The following is an 18933-nucleotide window of genomic DNA, read 5'->3' as shown; positions in this document are numbered from 1 at the left end:
AAGTTCTGCACTGCCATAGGTCCAAAGCAGTTCCTTTATTCATTAATGGTAATCACAGCATACAGAGGAGAATCCCACATCAGCTTCCTACCTTTTCTGTAATTCCATCCAAAAAAGGGCTGAGATCCTCTTTCAGCCCACAGTATTACTTCCTATCTCCTCTCTGTCTACAGTTATCCAAACCTCTGTGGTCAGTTAGTAGCATGCTCCACCCTCTGACAACAAGTAAGCTTTATTTGTCAGAATACAATCAAAACATCACACAACATTGTATTGTTACTGTAATTCATATTTAATAACTGTTTTGTTGTATATAGTTTTATTATATTAAGGTCAAAACTTCCCTTTTTAATTAGACAAAAAGGAGGAAATGCTGTGGTACAATCTTCTTCTACACTATGAATATGTATTACTCTCAATGTTTAATAAAAAGCTGACAGACCAGTAGCTGGGCTGGAAGTTAGGTAGGAAAGCAAAACTGAGAATGATGAGAAGGAGAAAAGAGTCGGGAGAGATTCTAGCCAGCTGCCCAGCAAGCAACACATGATAGAGACCAGGTAAAGCTATGTTGGCAATACATAGATTAATATAAATGAGCTAATTTAAATGTAAAAGCTAGTAACAAACCTGAGCTATCAGCCAAGCATTTACAGTTCATATTCAAACTTTGTATCGGTTATTTGGGATCAGGCATTCAGGACAGAAAATATCCATTTACAATCTTCATTTAAAATCTTCCGTTACATTTTAATTTTTTATTTGTATGACTTTGGAGAGAGGGTGTCCATGCTGTGGTGCTTGAATGCAAGTCAAAGGATAACTTGTGGAAATCAGTTTTCTCAGTCTACCATGTGGGTTCCCATCAGGTCACCAGGCTTAGAGGCGGGGCACCTTTATCCACTGAGAATTCTTGCTAGCCCCTATCTTCTTTTGATAAGTATCTATTGCTAAGTGCACAACATTGGGCAAATTACTTACCTCTCTCTCTGCCTCATTTTCCTCACATCTAAAATTGAAATAATAGTATTTTTCATAGAATTGCTGTAAGAATTAATTGATTTCACTTAAGTAATGTAGAACACTGTGTGGCAGAATAGGGATATAATCCTCTACCCTCTTATCCACTTGCGCTGTAGGCCATGTCATCTTTATCCTAACTAGTCTCTCTTTTTTGTTTTTCACATTTTATTTTTAATAAAACAGCCCAAGTAATTTTCAGTGCTTCAACTTTTGTTAGTTTTGGAGAGGAGGTTGAGAAGCCTTCAAGTTACTGGGGTTTTCTTGCTATGAAATGGAATGAAGCAATTTATGATAGAGCAAGGAGTGACAACCCTTTTAAATCTATCATCTAACTTGCAAAATGAAATTCTTGTGGTTGAAACTAAGCAATATTATTCCTTCTCCTGGTTATCACTTGCCATTACTCTCCCCACTATCATAATGGAAAATATAGGGAAAGGTAATTGCTTTCAAAAATGTACTTTCCTTCTCAGTGACTCTGAGTTTGTGTGTACTCTGCTGACAAAAATTCAGAGTGTGAATTGTCTTTGTAACAAAGGGGGAAAAGAAAGAAGGTAAGGGGGTCTGTAATTCTTGAAATAGAGTTCAGCTGACATTATTTCCCACCCCCTTCTCACCAGGAAAGAGCTGGCATTCAGAAACAAAGGACTCCTTCACACAGCCCATGGATTCCACATCTACTGGAGCCTGGCCTAAAATGCACACAGTCAATGGATATATAAACAGGTCTCTGCCAGGTATGTACATGACTGTTCAACAGTCCTCAGGGTTTTGAGAACTCAAAACCATAACTCTTTTATACAGCTTTCAGAGAGTTTTGCATCCAAGTAAAAAACCCAATAAATTCTAGACTCTTTTTTTGTTGTTTCTTTGTTTAAATGTAGCAGCAGATTCCTCTTTATGTCACCCCAAAATTAGGGCCCTTTTCTTTTGCTTAGAGGACTTTCAGAATGAACAAACGTTTAAGAGGAGCTGGAAATATGAAAACAATATCTAAAGATAATAAAAAATTATCCCAAAGAGAAAAAACCAATTAGAACAAATAGATGTTCACAAAATTAGCAATATGATTGTCAAAATACAAATAACGACAAGTAGATAGGGAAAATCTCCAATAAAGTAAAATCAAAAGAGTTTAAAAGATTGAAAATACACTTTAAAATACACAATAAAAACAGAAATATTAAGAAATAAAAGATATGAGTATTCAGAAATAAAACCACTATTAGTATGAACAAAACTCCACACAAAATGATCATTGTGGCAATTCGTAGTGCATAGATGCTTAAAGCTTTTCCTGGAAGAAATTGTTCATATATGAAAGAAGAGGAACTAGACTGACAATATATTAGAGCAGTATCTTTAAAAAGAGATCTAAGGGAAAGATTATTTTCAAGCTAGAATTAAGATGATGAATCAGCTTTGGTAAATAATAGAAAATGTTATCCAACCATGGTAGGCCTTAGCAACCACTGAATATGTACTACAGCAAAACTAAAGAGTAAATTAAAGAAACATGTTCATGTTATGTATGACAGTATGACAGTCACTCATGGCTTTGGCAAAAGCTGTTGTTTGATAGTGTCATAACTAACTTCCTTGGTAACTTTGTTAATGTAGCAGTAAAATTTGTAGGGTCATTTTACCCATCCTATTCTAGCAAGTACTTTCAGTTTCAAGTTCCCTATTTCTTTGCCACAGCTGCCTAATTTCCATTTTACAGGTCTGATTGGATGCCATAAGAAACCAGTCTACTGGCACGTGATTGGAATGGGCACCACCCCTGAAGTGCACTCCATATTCCTTGAAGGTCACACGTTTCTCGTGAGGAATCACCGTCAGGCTTCCTTGGAAATATCACCAATAACTTTTCTTACTGCTCAAACACTCTTGATAGATCTTGGAGAGTTCCTGCTATTTTGTCATATCTCTTCCCATAAACATGGTACTACTATTTTGGATCTTAAAAAACAAGTATTATAAAATATTCTGTTTTAATCTTAATGAAATTTCCTGGGCAGTGTACAGTGCAGAAATACCATTATAGAGTTAGGATTGTGTTAGACTTTAACTGAAATCTTCTAGTGTAAAGATTTTTATCTTGAGAATATAAGGACTTTACTGTTAGTATTGTGTAGTTAAATATCTGCAACAGAAGGAAGAGACATAGTTTAGGAATGAATGAGATAGGAAAATGAAGGTTTCTCAGCCTGACCCCATTAACTAGGATTCAGTACTATGGGAAGAGATTTAGAAATGTTTCCATGAGAAATATAGGGAAATGGGGTATCACATGAAGTTTTCAAGGACTGTTTGATGGAGGTTTTGAAAAGGCACTAAGATCCTGTATGAACAAATGTGCCTACAGTATCAATTCCTGGTCATATGATGTTGTAGGTAGTTGTGCATATTCACATAGAATAATTCTTTTGCTTCCATTTTCTTCTTGTGTATTAACTTTATTTATTTTTTGGTCTTGGATCAACCTAGTAACTCTTTCTTAGTTATGTCCATTTAAGGCTTAATCTGTTATATTGCCAGAACAGAATATCAGAAATCGAGTAATTCGTAATAAAGTTATTGTCTCACTCAGTTCAAGAGGCCAGAAAGTCAAATATCAAGATACTGTCATTTAATGGGGGCTTTATTTCTGTGTTATAGTACAGGAAAATGATACATATGGAAGAGGGGTAAAAGAGAAAAAAAAGATACAGGGAGGAAGGAGAGAAGCAATGTCCTGAATTGTTTGGGTTGTCTGACTGCAGATGGCATGGAAGCTTATGTCAAAGTAGATAGCTGCCCTGAGGAACCCCAATGGAAAAAGAAAAATAATGAAGAAATTGAAGATTATGATGATGATCTTGATTCAGAAATGGACATGTTCATATTAGATGATGACAACTCTCCTTTTATCCAAATTCGCTCGGTTGCCAAGAAGTACCCTAAAACTTGGATACATTATATTTCTGCTGAGGAGGAAGACTGGGACTATGCTCCTTCACTTCTCACCTCAGATGATGGGTAAGCGCCTTTGGACTCTTGTTACTACCCTCCCTTATACTCAAATTCTTCTTACTTATTCAAACCAATGAATCCTTAAGCCATATTTAAGAGTTAGTATGTCATGGGATCAAATGGTAAGGATGTTTTGCTAACCACCATTTCATCACTGTGGCAAAATACTGAAATTAACAACTTTTAAGTGGGAAAAGTTTGTTTTGACTCACAGATTGACTCATAGAATTTTGTTTTGGGCTTGTGACAGCACAGAAATTAATAATAAAGTGCACAGTGGACCTTTCCTGTTCCATACACAGCTGTCAAAAAACAAAGAGTAGATAAAGGGGGCCTGAGGTTCCAATATCATCCATTCAAGGGCATACCCCAATGACTAAGTTCTCACTAGGCTCCAACTACTAAAGGTTCTATCACCTCCCACTAGCTTCATATCCTGGTGTCTAAGCCTTTAATACATGCACCTTCTGTGAAGATTCATAGAACATTAGGTATTAGCATAGGTAAGCCTAAGACTATTAATAATTATCTCGCTCTTTGCTTTGAGTAAATCATATGAGAATTGGATTTTGGGCTATCTAATATTTTTTTGTTCTTACCCCTCACCTTTTGCCTCCTGTACAGAAGTTATAAAAGCCAGTATCTGAGCAGTGGTCCTCATCGGATTGGTAGGAAATACAAAAAAGTCAGATTTATAGTGTACACAGATGAAACCTTTAAGACTCGTGAAACTATCCAGCAAGAATCAGGAATCTTGGGACCTTTACTTTATGGGGAAGTTGGAGACACTTTGTTGGTAAGTCAAGGGAAAATATGAGATTGCTTCAGAAAAAAAGAGAAGTCTTAACGTGTTAATTTCAGTGGTTAAGAACACTTGTTATTCTTGCAGAGGAACTGGGTTGGACTCTCAGTACTCATGTGGAAACTCACAACAATCTGTAACTCTAGTTCGAGGGAATCCAAAGCTCTCTGCTGACCTCCATAGGTACTGGGCATAATATCATACACCTACACACATACAGGCAACACACTCATATACATAAATAAAATCTTTTTTTTAAAAAAAAAGAAAAGTCTAGGAGGATTTAAGTTTCTGTGATTCTTCAAAATTCAGTCTTATCTTCTTTTTTTGCACGTTAATATAAATGTATTTCATTTTTATTAGATTTTAAAAAATACCAATCCAAATTCCCACTCTCCCCTCCTCCCAATTCCTCCACACCCCCTCCCATCCCATTCCCCTCCAATCCTAAGGGAGGATAAGGCACTTTGCTTTGTGGAAGGTCCAAGGCCCTCCCTACTACATCTAGGCTAAGCAAGGTATACATCCAAAGAGAATAGGTTCCTAAAAAGCCAGTACATGCAGTAGAGATAAATCCTAGTGCCACTGCCAATGGCCCCTCAGTCTGCCCCAGCCATACAGCTGTCAACCACATTCAGAGGAACTAGATTGGTCCTATGCTTGTCCATTTCCAGTCCTGGACAGAATATTATAAAAATTATGAATGTTACACAAACAAAATATACTCATATATAGTAAGTATATGGAATAAAATATAATGTGACCAATCACACTCTCAACTTCTTTTAATTACTTACTATTTAGACCGATACATACAGTGTCACCTGCCACCATTGCTTGAGGCTATTTATTGTCCTCCTTGTTATACCTGCTTATTAAGTGATAAATCTTATAACCTGGACCACCGTCTCCTTCTCCAGTGTTAAGGAAATAAGTGCCAAGAATTCAGAAAGTCTGAGGAAAAGTAATGTCCTTAGAAGACACCAAATTTCACTTCATGTGGGAGATTCAATTACTGAAGTCATTGAAATTCAAAAGGGTCATGACAAAACTAAGTAGCTACCTAAGCTTCTTTTTCATGAAAGGAATGAATATATTGAATTTTGTTAATGGATCAGACTTCTGTAATGTAAATATAAGAAGCTTTTGATTTTCCAGAACTAGGCCACAGTTTTCCTGTTGATCCTAGTCATTTTAGGACTTGATCTCATATCTCATCTATACTTTCAGATTATATTTAAGAATCAAGCAAGCAGACCATATAACATTTACCCTCAAGGGATCACTGATGTCAGCCCTCTACACTCAAGGAGATTGCCAAGAGGTAAGTAGTATCTCAGTTTATAAGTCTTTTTTGATGTAGATACACTTGAGGTACAACTTCAGCTGTTGACACACAAACTTTACAATAATTTTACATAAGTCTTCTTTGTTTTCTGTAAACAATTATTCTAAAGATAATAAATACAAAAATAGTACTTGTATCATTTTAATAATGCAAGGTCATTTTATCGATATATTTGCCATAGAAGTAAGTGATATGCTATGGGTTGCATTTTCTATGCATAGGAACCTTTAATACAAAGTTGAAACATGTATAGAAACAGATTTAGGCCAAATTTAATACAACATTGCTAAATATATAGCTCATTATACTCAATTGATCTATTTCTGCTTTGGGTGTGGGTAGGCATAAAGCATGTGAAAGATTTTCCAATTCGTCCAGGAGAGATATTTAAGTATAAATGGACAGTTACTGTAGAAGATGGACCAACTAAATCAGATCCACGGTGCCTGACCCGCTATTATTCAAGTTTCATTAACCCTGAGAGAGATCTAGCTTCAGGACTCATTGGCCCTCTTCTCATCTGCTACAAAGAATCTGTAGATCAAAGAGGAAACCAGGTGAGATCTTTCCTTACCAAGTATTAAGTTTGAAACTAAAAGTGGAATAAAATGCCTATGAACTTATAGATATTGCTTATACTCTTTTAATATAGGTACCTCTATAATCTGTAGAAAATATAATCCAATAAAAGTGATTAAACTGAGTTCTACTTAGCTTTTATTAAATTTGAGTTTTCCAAGAAACTTGCCTCTGGATAAACAGAAAAGCCTGGACCATAGATTCTTTCTATAATACTCAGTCCCAATTTGGGGTTTTGCTTTCCTCCAAGGTTCTTGCCCATTTTTACCTGTCCAATTGCCACCTACATTTAAATGACTAATTTTATTTGAGACAGAGTTCCAGGTGTCCCAGGCTGACCTCAAACTCCTTACATAGTTGAATATGGTCGTTGACTTCTGGTCCTCCTACATATACATTTTGAATAATGGGATTTATAGGTACGTGTCAGTTTATGCAGTACTGTATTTCAGACCTATGACTTTGCATATGCTAAGCAAACTGAAATGCATCTACCAACTAAAATACTTTCCAGAACAATATAATTTTTTCAACCTACAAATTTATATCTACAGCCTATGTTTCTTTCCTGGATATCTCATTATGAATTAATCAAAAACACCTTAAAATTAGCCTTGTAGGTGATACATGCCTCCAGTCTCAGTACGGGGAGACTGAGTTAGGTGAATTTTGACTTTAAGGCCAGCTTGGAATACATAGAAATTTCTAGGCCAGCTTCTCCCATGAGGAAAAACTCTGTGAGAAAACAAAAGCAATGCATATGTGGCATCTACAACACTATGTGACATTTAGTAATGGGCCAATATTTGTTGAGGAAAATATAAAATTATTTTGATTATGGTTAGATTTAGAATATTTCTGCTGCTTTAGAAAATTATCTGAGCTGGGAAGTGGTGGCACACACCTTTAATCCCAACACTTAGGAGGTGGATTTCTGAGAGTTTGAGGCCAGCCTGGTCTACAGAGTGATTTCCAGGAAGCCACGACTGATATACAGAGAAGTACTGTCTGAAAAAAAAAAGAAAGTTGTCTAAGTAAGAAAAACTTAGTTCTTTTATAAAATCTAATTTCTTGACTCCAGAAGAACTCATTGCTATATTTTGAGGCTTGACGGTGCGCTTATTTAGGCTATTTAGGATGCATAAATCCCTACTCATTGGAAGGGATTTCATAGGTTTAATGATCAAAGGACTTGAATACAGGTATAACATATGGTATACAAATTCAGAGTAGTGGGACTTTGAACTTAATATTTGGATATGACCAAATATCTTTCCTGAGAATGTTTCCTAATTATACTTTTTCTACCAGCTTTTGGAAGGTGACGGGAATATATATTCTCCAATTTCCTCTTCAGCATTTTGACTTTTCAACTATAGGTTATACAAAATGAAATTTACACATATGAGGTTTAGATATAAAATTTTATACTCAATTAGCAGGTTACTAACTCATGAATTTGGCTTACAATACAAAGTACTATTCTAAGATACTGGGTTCTTTAGAACAAAATCTTTATGGTATTAGTATTATTCAGTGTTCATCCTATCATATATAAATTCCTTTTTGTTTTATTTATTTTTAGTTTACTATAAGCTGGTAGCCTTATGTAAAGTTAGTTATAAAATAGAAACTTAGAAATTGTATTGATTTTATTTTACTTGGATGACTTATCTTTAAGATCTATATTTCTCTACATTAAATATGGAAAAAATGAGGCTATAAACTGTACCAGTATATGATCTTGGGTCCAGGAAGAATGAAATTTACTACATCAAACTACCTTCCTGCCTTAAAGTTACATTAGTTCAAAACATATACTCATCACTCAAATGCTCATCTCTGTTCCAAGACATGCCATAATAGCGACTGTTCAGAGGAAGTGAATTGAACCAAAGGGTTAGTATATGCCTCCATCCTGGTTGCTAGCTCCTACCTACAATATGAGTGGCATTTACTTCTCCCTTTTAATATATGTTATTAACAGATGATGTCAGACAAGAGAAATGTTATCCTGTTTTCTCTATTTGATGAGAACCAAAGCTGGTACCTCACAGAGAACATGCAACGCTTCCTCACCAATGCATCTGATACACAGCCCCAGGACCCTGAGTTCCAGACCTCCAACATCATGCACAGTGAGTAAAGAATCACTTGTAGCTGGGTGGTGGTGGAACATGCCTTTAATCCCATCACTCAGTAGGCAAATCTCTGTGAGTTCAAGACCAGGCTGGTCTATGACCAGGCTGGTCTACAGAGTGAGTTCCAGGACAGCTAGGGCTGTTACATAGAGAAACCCTTTCTCAAACAAACAAACAAATAAAAAAAGAATCATCTTATTTAATGCACATCTGGTAAAGGGAAATAGATGGCCCCAACTGATGTCTAGATAATATGTGTTATGTATATACTATAAATAAATATGTAACTGTGACTTATATAATGCATATTTTAAAAACCCACCAACGACTTTTCCTTTCAATGTTTATTTGGCTACCCTGTCCTTTTAATTTGTATTTTATCTTCTATATTACTCATTTTTGCCAACCATTCCATACCAAGATAACTCATTTCAGATTATTTTCTTATTATTATATAACCATATCCTACATACATAGTAGCCTTTCTAAAATGTTAGATTTATCTCCTCATTGTCTAAGATCAAAGTGTCAGAAGACTTAGTTTCTTCTTCAATCTATCTTTAGCTTTTAGATCTTGCTTGATCTGTATGTACTCTTGCATGATCTTTTCTTTGTACCTGTCTGTAGACCAAGTTTCTGTCCCACTTGGTCCTGCAGTCATTCAGTCCCAAAGAAACACATAGAGGCTTATATTAATTATAAACTGTTTGGCCTATTAGCTCAGGCTTATTACTAACTAGCCCTTGCAATGTAAATTAACCCATAATTCTTGTCTATGTTCAGCCACCTGACTCGGTACCTTTTTTCACTAAGGCATGCTCACCTTGTTTGCTCTGCATCTGCCTGGTGACTGCCTTTCTGCCTTTCCTCTTCCCAGAATTCTCCTAGTCTGGTTGCCCTGCCTATACATCCTGCCTGGCTCCTGGCCAATCAGCGGTTTTTTAAACCAATACAAGTGACAATCTTTAGAGTGTACAAGAGCATTATCCCACAGCACCTGTCTTTCTGTATTGTAATAATCAATTATAAAGAATTTAAGTTCTGGGGCTGGAGAGATGGCTCAGAGGTTAAGAGCACTGGCTGCTCTTCTAGAGGTTCTGAGTTCAATTCCCAGCAACCATTTGGTGGCTCACAACCACCTATAATGAAATTTGGTGTCCTCTTCTGGTCTGGAGGCATACGTACAGGCAGAACACTGTATAATAAATAAATAAATAAATAAATAAATAAATAAATAAATGAATAAATAAATAAGTAAATCTTAAAATAAAATTTAAAAAAAAGGAATTTAGGATCTACACTAATAACCTTATTTTAACTAATTTTCTCCTTAAAGATCCATTTCCAAAAACAGCCACATTTGGAAGTATTGGAGTTTCAAGCATCAACAAGAAAATTTGAGGAACACAATTCAGTATATAAATTATTTATATGTATTGTTTATATATAAACACAGATCTGAGTAGCCAAAACATAGTAAAAGTTTAATCTTACTGTACTACTAGGAAAGGATTCTATCAGTAAGAGAGATAATATGACATGCCTATCAAACTGCAAAACTAGGAGACCATTATTGCTAGTGGGTATGGGTAAAAAGAGACTGTCATATATTACTAGTAGAAAACACTAATTGTTCTTTTGAAGACTACCTCATATATTAAAAATTTAAATATATGTTTTTGAAATCCTGATTCTCACTTGGATGGAATAAGCATATATCACCCTGTCTATTTCATATAATATAACTAAAGTACCTAACCAAATCATGGAAAAGCTGCCTAAGAACAGAACCTTGAAAAGTTATGTTGTAAGTTATACTCACCTTCCGGGATATGCCTTCTATCAGAATTCTATGCCCCTTAGCTCATAGTATTGGTCCTCAGCTTCAAGTCAACCTAAGCCTCATATTTAATTTTAATTTCTGGTAATAGTTGCCTATTATATTCCCAAGCCATAGTACTTTATTCTCCCTTCTTCTAAAACTTTTGGTGTTTATAATCCCTTCAATTGCATTTATATTTTTTCATATACTCAAAGACATGGGTTGTTTTGTAAAGAATCTGATTCATAATATTTAACTCAACACATATTTTTTCTTCCTCTTCACTCTAAGGTGGTCATGATTTTGTTGTTGATTTTCCCCACCTGACAGAATATTGCATTTTATTGTTTCCTTAATGTAGTGTATACTAGGTATATATGATTTTATATTTCTATCCATCACTTCTCCATTTCCTACTATAGCTTATTTCAAATACTAGGGTAAGAACATGTCTGGACAGTGAAAGCATATTATTTTTTTTTTTTCACGGAGTCTACAATAGGTGAATCTAAAGAAGCTAAGTAAGAAGGGGAACCCAAGAAAAAGCATATAGTTATCCTCTGGGCTAAGGGAAGTAGACAAAATTGCCGGGGAGAAAATTGGGATCTTGGGGTGGGGTGGGTTGGGGGTAAGGGGAGATGGGGAGAGAAAAGTTAGAAGGGAAGGAGGTCGGGCCTTGGGAAAGCAGGAGGATTGGGATAAAGGAAGGTTGGACAGGGGAGCACGGAACCACAATTCTTAGTTAAGGGAACCACTTTAGGGTTGGCAAGAGACCTGACCCTAGAGGGGCTCCCAGGTGCCCAAGCTGAGGTCCCCAGTTAGTTCCTTGGGCAGTTGAGAATAGGGAACCTGAAATGACCCTATCCTTGAGCAATACTGACGAATATCTTGCATATCATCATAGAACCTTCATCTGGTGATGGATGGAGATAGAGACAGAGACCCACACTGGAGCACTGGACTGAGCTCCCAAAGTCCCAATGAGGAGCAGAAGAAAGCATATTATTTTAATAGAGACAATATTTAAAGTAAGAGAGAGATTGTTACTTAGAATCTTAAAAAAGTGAAACAGGTGTATTAATCAGAGTTCTCTGGAGTAGCAGAACTTATAGAATATATATATCCTTGGGAGCTGTGAAGAAATATAATTGTGTGATTTCAGACTCCTACTCTGTATATTGTTATGACATCTTCAGCAGGCTAATGTAGTAGTAACATTCCCCCACCACCAGTTGTACATAGTTCACAAGGACCTTTATTAATCCATGTGAAAGCTACTTTTGCTAGTGATGTGAAATGTATTTTTCCAAATATTTCTCCAAATTTCAATTTTTTTAGATTCTGTGAAGCCATCTCTCTCTTGCTTTAAACATTGTGTCTATTAAAATAATATACTTTCACTGCCCAGACAGGTACTTCTTACCCTAGTGTTTGAAACAAGCTGTAGTAGGAAATGGAGAAGCACTGGATAGAAAAATAAAATCATAGATATCTAGTTTGTATTACACTAAGAAAACAATAAAATGCAACGGACAGTTGTATTTTTCATAATCATTTACCAACTAGCTCATTATTTTACTTATTTTCTGAGATACTGCCCTTTTAATATGTATTTAATTTCTACTTATATTTATGTCAGTTTCTAAACTCTATATTTAATTTGATATATTTGCTTACATTAATAATGCATTTAAGGGAGATGGAAAGATGGATATTCTAGTTTTATATTGTGTCTATGATAAAACAATCTGACCAAAAGAAATTTGGAGAGGAAAGGGTTTATTTGGCTTACACTTCCAGACCATAGTCCACCACTGATGGAAGTAAAGGCAGGAAACCTGGAGACCGAAATCATGGAGTGAAGCATGATTAAAAACTCAGGGAGAGAAATTGGGGTTCAACCTGAAGATTTGAAAAGCAAAACAGCCAGATATTGGCTCTTACTTTGACTCAGTCTGAAATGATGATCCTGCCTCCAGGAAGCTCAGAATGAGACTGAGAGCTGTCTCCGCTCATTTTATAATCCTCTCTAGGGCTGTGATTAAAGGTGTGATTAATGGGATTAAAGGCATGCACTGCCTAGTTTCTATGGCAAACTAGTGTGTCTACTGGGATTAAAGGTGTATATCACTACTGCCTGCTCTGTAAGGCTGATCAGTTGGGCTCTTTTACTCTCTGATCTTCAGGCAAGCTTTATTTATTAAAATACAAATAGAGTGCCACTACAATAGAGGAACATTGGTTGCTGACTCCCTCTCTGACTCATACATAGCTAGCTTTTTATATCTCCTATGATGGCCTGCTTGAGGAATCACACTGTCTACAGTGGAATGACTGTCCTACATAAATTAATAATCAAAACAATTCCTCTCAGATGTATCCACCATATTAGCCATGGTTCTCTAAGAGAACAGAATTTATTGAGTGAACCTATAAATAGAAAGGGGATTTATTAGAATGGCTTATAGGCTGTGGTCCAGCTAGTCCAACAATGACTGTCTATCAAGGGAAGTTCAAAGAATCTGGTAGATGTTCAGTCCATAAGGTTAGAAGTCTCATCTTATCTTTTATAGCAGGATTAATAAAAACTCAGAGACTGTTATTGAGGTTCAACCTGAAGATCCAAAAAGCAAAGCAGCCAGCCACTGGCTCTTACCTCAACTTCACTCTGAAATGGCGATCCTTCTTCCAATAATCTCAGAATGAGATTGAGACTGAGAGCTTTCTCTCCCATTTTATAATCCTCTTTAGTTATGTGATTAAAGGCATACACACCTGGGATTAAAACATGTACTGCCCAGTTTCTACGGCAAGTAGTGTGGCTACCGGGATTAAAGGTGTGTTACCACTGCTTGGTTTGTAAGGCTGATCAGTGGGGCTCTTTTACTCTCTGATCTTCAGGCAAGCTTTATTTATTAAAAGATGATTGAAATGCCACTACAGCCTTCAGTATACATCAGAATCCCAAAAAGGTAGGCTCTAATAGCAGTGAAGAAATTGACTTGCCAAAGAGGCAAAGAAAGAGGGCTTCCTTTTTCCATTTCCTTTATATAGGCTGACAGCAGAAGGTGTGACCCAGATTAAAGGTAAATCTTCACATTTCAAAAGCTACAGATTAAAGGTTTATCTTCCCATCTCAGAAGATCTGACCTAAAAGTGGGTCTTCCGAGTTCAAATAATTTAAGAAAATGTTTTCACAGGTGAACTCAGCCACTTGGGTTTTAGTGTAATCAAGTTGACAACCAAGAATAGCCATCATGCTCGCAAACCAACCTGATCCAGGCAATTCCTCAGTTGAGGATTCTCTTCTTGGATGACTATAGACTTTGTCAGATTGACAATTAAAGCTAGCAAGAACAATTGCTCAGCAGTTAAGTTGATGTTCTGCTTTCAGAGAACCTGAGAGTTTAGTTCCAGCATCCCATTTGGGCAGCTCACAACTGCCTGTAATTCTAGCTCCAGGGTATCTGACATCCTCTTCAGGCAGCTGCACTCATGTACACACTGCACATACACACATCCCACACAAACATACTGAAAAATAAAAATCTTTAAAAGTGATACATTTAAATTTTATTTTGTGTTTATGTGTGTATGAGAGAAAAGAAAGAGAGAAAGAATAGAGACAGGGAGAATGAATGTGTGCTGGTATGATGATTGCACAGTACATTTGTGGAGGTCTGAGAACAATTCTCTAGAGTTGGCTCTTTACTCATAGTAATTATTTTCCACTTGAGAATAGGTTAGAGACATCATGCCCAATTGTTTTTAATAACTCATCATGCATTTCATTTGAATAAAGATGTGTGTTGTCTTAGATAAGCAATATCATGAAATTCTGAACACTTCACAGTGATACAATATATAGTGGTGTCTATATTCTAGTTGTGTCTGCCACTGCATTTTCTCCATGTGGTACAGAAATTTCGAACAAGTATTTAGTCTTTTGTTTCTTTGGATCTGAAGCATTATACAATGCTAACACTGATCATTTGTTTTGGGTTTATCTATGTAAGTTACTCTTTTTTCCATTGCAACTAATAATTTGTAGGAAAAATGCTTCGAGATTTTACAAATACCTTGTCCCTCATCAAACTTCCCAAAGTGTATATCCAAATCTCTCTTTATGTGTCTCCTTACTTTAGGATTGGAGTTGGGTGATTAAATATTAATAGTCTACCTGATTTATAACTGTTCTCTGTGGTAAGCTGATGAGCATAATATATGATAATTTTCTAATTGTATCCTAACAATCATAATCCAAAATAATAAATTCATGATACAACTGAATCCCTTGTTGTACATTGCTTTTGTAGGCATCAATGGCTATGTTTTTGGTAGCTTGCAGTTGAAAGTTTGTCTGCATGAGGTGGCCTATTGGTACATTCTCAGTGTTGGAGCACAGACAGACTTCTTATCTATCTTCTTCTCTGGATATACCTTCAAACACAAAACGGTCTATGAAGATACACTTACCCTGTTCCCATTCTCAGGAGAAACTGTCTTTATGTCAATGGAAAACCCAGGTCAGCTATTTATATTATCATTTCAGTAACCACTGTGAGTGTTTCATTGTTTGTTTGCCTGGTACCTTGTATTTGGACAGACAGTAAATATTTCAAGTGAATTTGATATGTGGCTTTTGTAATAGGAAAGTATTTTAATGAGGAACAAAGAGCGTAGAATTTGGTTGAGATATAAATAATAAAGATATAAATACATCATGAACATAAATATTTCTTCTACATTTTACTAGTATGTTTATAAATAATTCTGCCATTTGTACCTTTGTATATAATCCTTATGTATAATACTTTCAAATGTATGTTTCATTTATTTTTTAAAAATATTTATTAAGGATATTCTTTTTTATTATTAAAAATTTCCGCCTTCTCCCCACCTCCCTTTTCCCTCCCCCTCCCCTCCCCCTCCCTCTCCAGTCCGAAGAGCAGTCAGGGTTTCCTGCCCTGTGGGAAGTCCAAGGTCCTCCCCCCTCCATGCAGGTCTAGGAAGGTGAGCATCTAAACAGACTAGGCTCCCTCAAAGCCAGTACATGCAGTAGGATCAAAACCCAGTGCCATTGTCCTTAGCTTCTCAGTCAGCCCTCATTGTCCGCCATGTTCAGAGAGTCCGGTTTGATCCCATGCTTTTTCAGTTCCAGTCAAGCTGGCCTTGGTGAGCTCCCATTAGATCAGCCCCACCGTCTCAGTGGGTGGGCACACCCTGGCAGTCCTGACTTCTTTGCTCATGTTCTCCCTCCTTCAGTTCCTCATTTGGGCCTTGGGAGCTCAGTCCGGTGCTCCAATGTGGGTCTCTGTCTCTATCTCCATTCATCGCCAGATGAAGGTTCTATGGTGATATGCAAGATATTCATCAGTGTGGCTATAGGAAAGGGCCATTTCAGGCTCCCTCTCCTCAGCTGCCCAAGAAACTAGCTGGGGACATCTCCTTGGACACCTGGGAACCCCTCTAGAGTCAAGTCTCTTGCCAACCCTAAAATGGCTCCCTTAATTAAGATATCTTCTTCCCTGCTCCCATATCTACCCTTCCTCCATCACAACCATCCCGTTCCCCCAGGGTGTACCAATCCTCCTCTCCTCACTTTTCTCTCCCAATCTCCCCATCTTCCCTTACCCCCACCCCCAAGATCCCAATTTTGCCTGGCAATCTAGTCTACTTCCAATATCCAGGATGATAACTATATGTTTTTCTTTAAGTTCACCTTCTTATTTAGCTTCTCTTATGTCTAGAATCCACTTATGAGTGAGTACATACCAAATTCGTCTTTTTGGGTCTGGGTTACCTCGCTCAGAATAGTGTTTTCTATTTCCATCCATTTACATGCAAAGTTCAAGATGTCATTGTTTTTTACCGCTGAGTAGTACTCTAATGTGTACATATTCCACACTTTATCCATTCTTCCATTGAAAGGCATCTGGGTTGTTTCCAGGTTCTGGCTATTACAAATAATGCTGCTACAAACATAGTTGAACAAATGCTTTTGTAGTATGATAGGGCATCTCTTGGGTATATTCCCAAGAGTGGTATTGCTGGATCCTGGGGTAGGTTGATCCCAAATTTCCTGAGAAACCACCACATTGCTTTCCAAAGTGGTTGCACAAGTTTGCATTCCCACCAGCAATGGATGAGTGTTCTCCTTACTCCACATCCTCTCCAGCAAAGGTTATCATTAGTGTTTTTTATTTTAGCCATTCTGACAGGTGTAAGATGCTATCTCAAGGTTGTTTTGATTTGCATTTTCCTGATCACTAAGGAGGTTGAGCATGACCTTAAGTGTCTTTTGGCCATTTGAACTTCTTCTGTTGAGAATTCTCTGTTCAGTTCAGTGCCCCATTTTTTTAATTGGGTTAATTAGATTTTAGAGTCTAGTTTCTTGAGTTCTTTATATATTTAGGAGATCAGACAATTGTCTGTTGCGGGGTTGGTGAAGATCTTCTCCCAGTCAGTGCATTGCCTTTTTGTCTTAGTGACAGTGTCCTTTGCTTTACAGAAGCTTCTCAGTTTCAGGAGGTCCCATTTATTCTATGTTGCCCTTAATGCCTGTTCTGCTGGGGTTATACGTAGGAAGTGGTCTCCTGTGCCCATGTGTTGTAGAGTACTTCCCACTTTCTCTTCTATCAGGTTCAGTGTGGTCAGATTTATATTGAGGTCTTTAATCCATTTGGACTTGAGTTTTGTGCATGGTGATAGATATGGATCGATTTTCATTCTTCTACAGGTTGACATCCAGTTGTGCCAACACCATTTGTTAAAGATGTTTTCTTTCTTCCATTGTATACTTTTAGCTCCTTTGTCGAAAATCAGGTGTTCATAGGTTTGTGGGTTAAAATCCGGGTCTTCTACTCGATTCCATAGATCGACTTCTCTGTTTTTATGCCAATACCAAGCTGTTTTTAATACTGTAGCTCTGTAATAGAGTTTGAGGTCAGGGATGGTAATGCCTCTGGAAGTTCCTTTATTGTATAAGATTGTTTTCGCTATCCTGGTTTTTTGTATTTCCATATAAAGTTGATTATTGTTCTCTCAAGGTCTGTGAAGAATTTTCCTGGGATTTTGATGGGGATTGCATTGAATCTATAGATTGCTTTTGGGAGAATTGCCATTTTTACTATGCTGAGCCTCCCAATCCAAGAGCAAGGGAGATCCTTCCAGTTTGTGGTATGCTCTTCAATTTCTTTCTTCAAAGACTTAAAGTTCTTGTCAAAAAGATCTTTCACTTCCTTGGTTAGAGTTACCCCAAGATATTTTATGCTGTTTGTGTCTATCGTGAAAGGTGATGCTTCTCTGATTTCCTTCTCTGCATCCTTATCCTTTGTGTATAGGAGGGCAACTGATTTTTTTGAGTTGATCTTGTATCCTGCCACATTACTAAAGGTGTTTATCAGCTGTAGGAGTTCTTTGGTAGAGTTTTTGGGGTCACTTATGTACACTATCATATCATCTACAAATAGCAAAATTTAACTTCTTCCTAGCCAATTTGAATCCCCTTGATCTCCTTATGTTGTCTTATTGCTAGTGCAAGAACTTCAAGCACTATATTGAAGAGGTTTGGAGAGAGTGGGCAGCCTTGTCGTGTTCCTGATTTTAGTGGAATGGTTTTGAGTTTCTCTCCATTTAATTTGAGGTTAGCTGTTGGCTTGCTGTAAATAGCTTTTTATTATATTTAGGTATGAATTTGTATCCCTAATCTCTCCCAGACCTTTATCATAAAGGGGTGTTGAATTTTGTCAAATGCTTTTTCAGCATCTAATGAAATGATCATATGATTTTTTCTTTCAATTTATTTATATGATGGATTACATTGATAGATTTTCATATGTTGAACCAGCCCTGCATTTCTGGGATGAAGCCTACTTTATCATAATGGATAATTTTTCTAAGGTGTTCTTTGGATTGTTTTCTGTGTTTCTGTTTTGTTGATTTCAGTCCTCAGTTTGATTATTTACAGTCTTCTACTCCTCCTGTGTGAGTCTGCTTCTTTTTTTTCTAGAGCTTTCAGGTGTGCTGTTAAGTCTCCAATGTGTGCTTTCTCTGTTTTTTTTTTTAAGTGGGCACTTAGTGCTATGAACTTTCCTCTTAGGACTGCCTTCATACTGTCCCATAGGTCTGAGTATGTTGTCTCTTTATTTTCATTAAATTAAAGGAAGACTTTAATTTCTTTCTTTATTTCTTCCTTGACCCAGGG

The 18933-nt window shown here is 36.8% G+C and overlaps 1 protein-coding gene across 1 annotated transcript in view; it reads left to right on the top strand.

The window, feature by feature from the left end:
• The window catches only part of LOC121437126 (coagulation factor VIII-like), a 157314-nt gene that overhangs the window by 40944 nt on the left and 97437 nt on the right, over nt 1–18933 (top strand). The window contains 8 exon segments of the mRNA XM_041636966.1: nt 1641–1757; nt 2744–2965; nt 3786–4041; nt 4660–4831; nt 6068–6161; nt 6528–6742; nt 8752–8902; nt 15044–15253. Of these exon segments, the coding sequence (XP_041492900.1) occupies nt 1641–1757; nt 2744–2965; nt 3786–4041; nt 4660–4831; nt 6068–6161; nt 6528–6742; nt 8752–8902; nt 15044–15253 (1437 nt within the window).

This window comes from Microtus oregoni, unplaced genomic scaffold, assembly GCF_018167655.1.
Source record: "Microtus oregoni isolate MIOR12 unplaced genomic scaffold, Mior012 000050F_ref0000143, whole genome shotgun sequence".
NCBI lineage: Eukaryota > Metazoa > Chordata > Mammalia > Rodentia > Cricetidae > Microtus > Microtus oregoni.
Note: the sequence above shows the minus strand (reverse complement) of the source record. Positions and strands in the feature narration are given on the sequence as shown.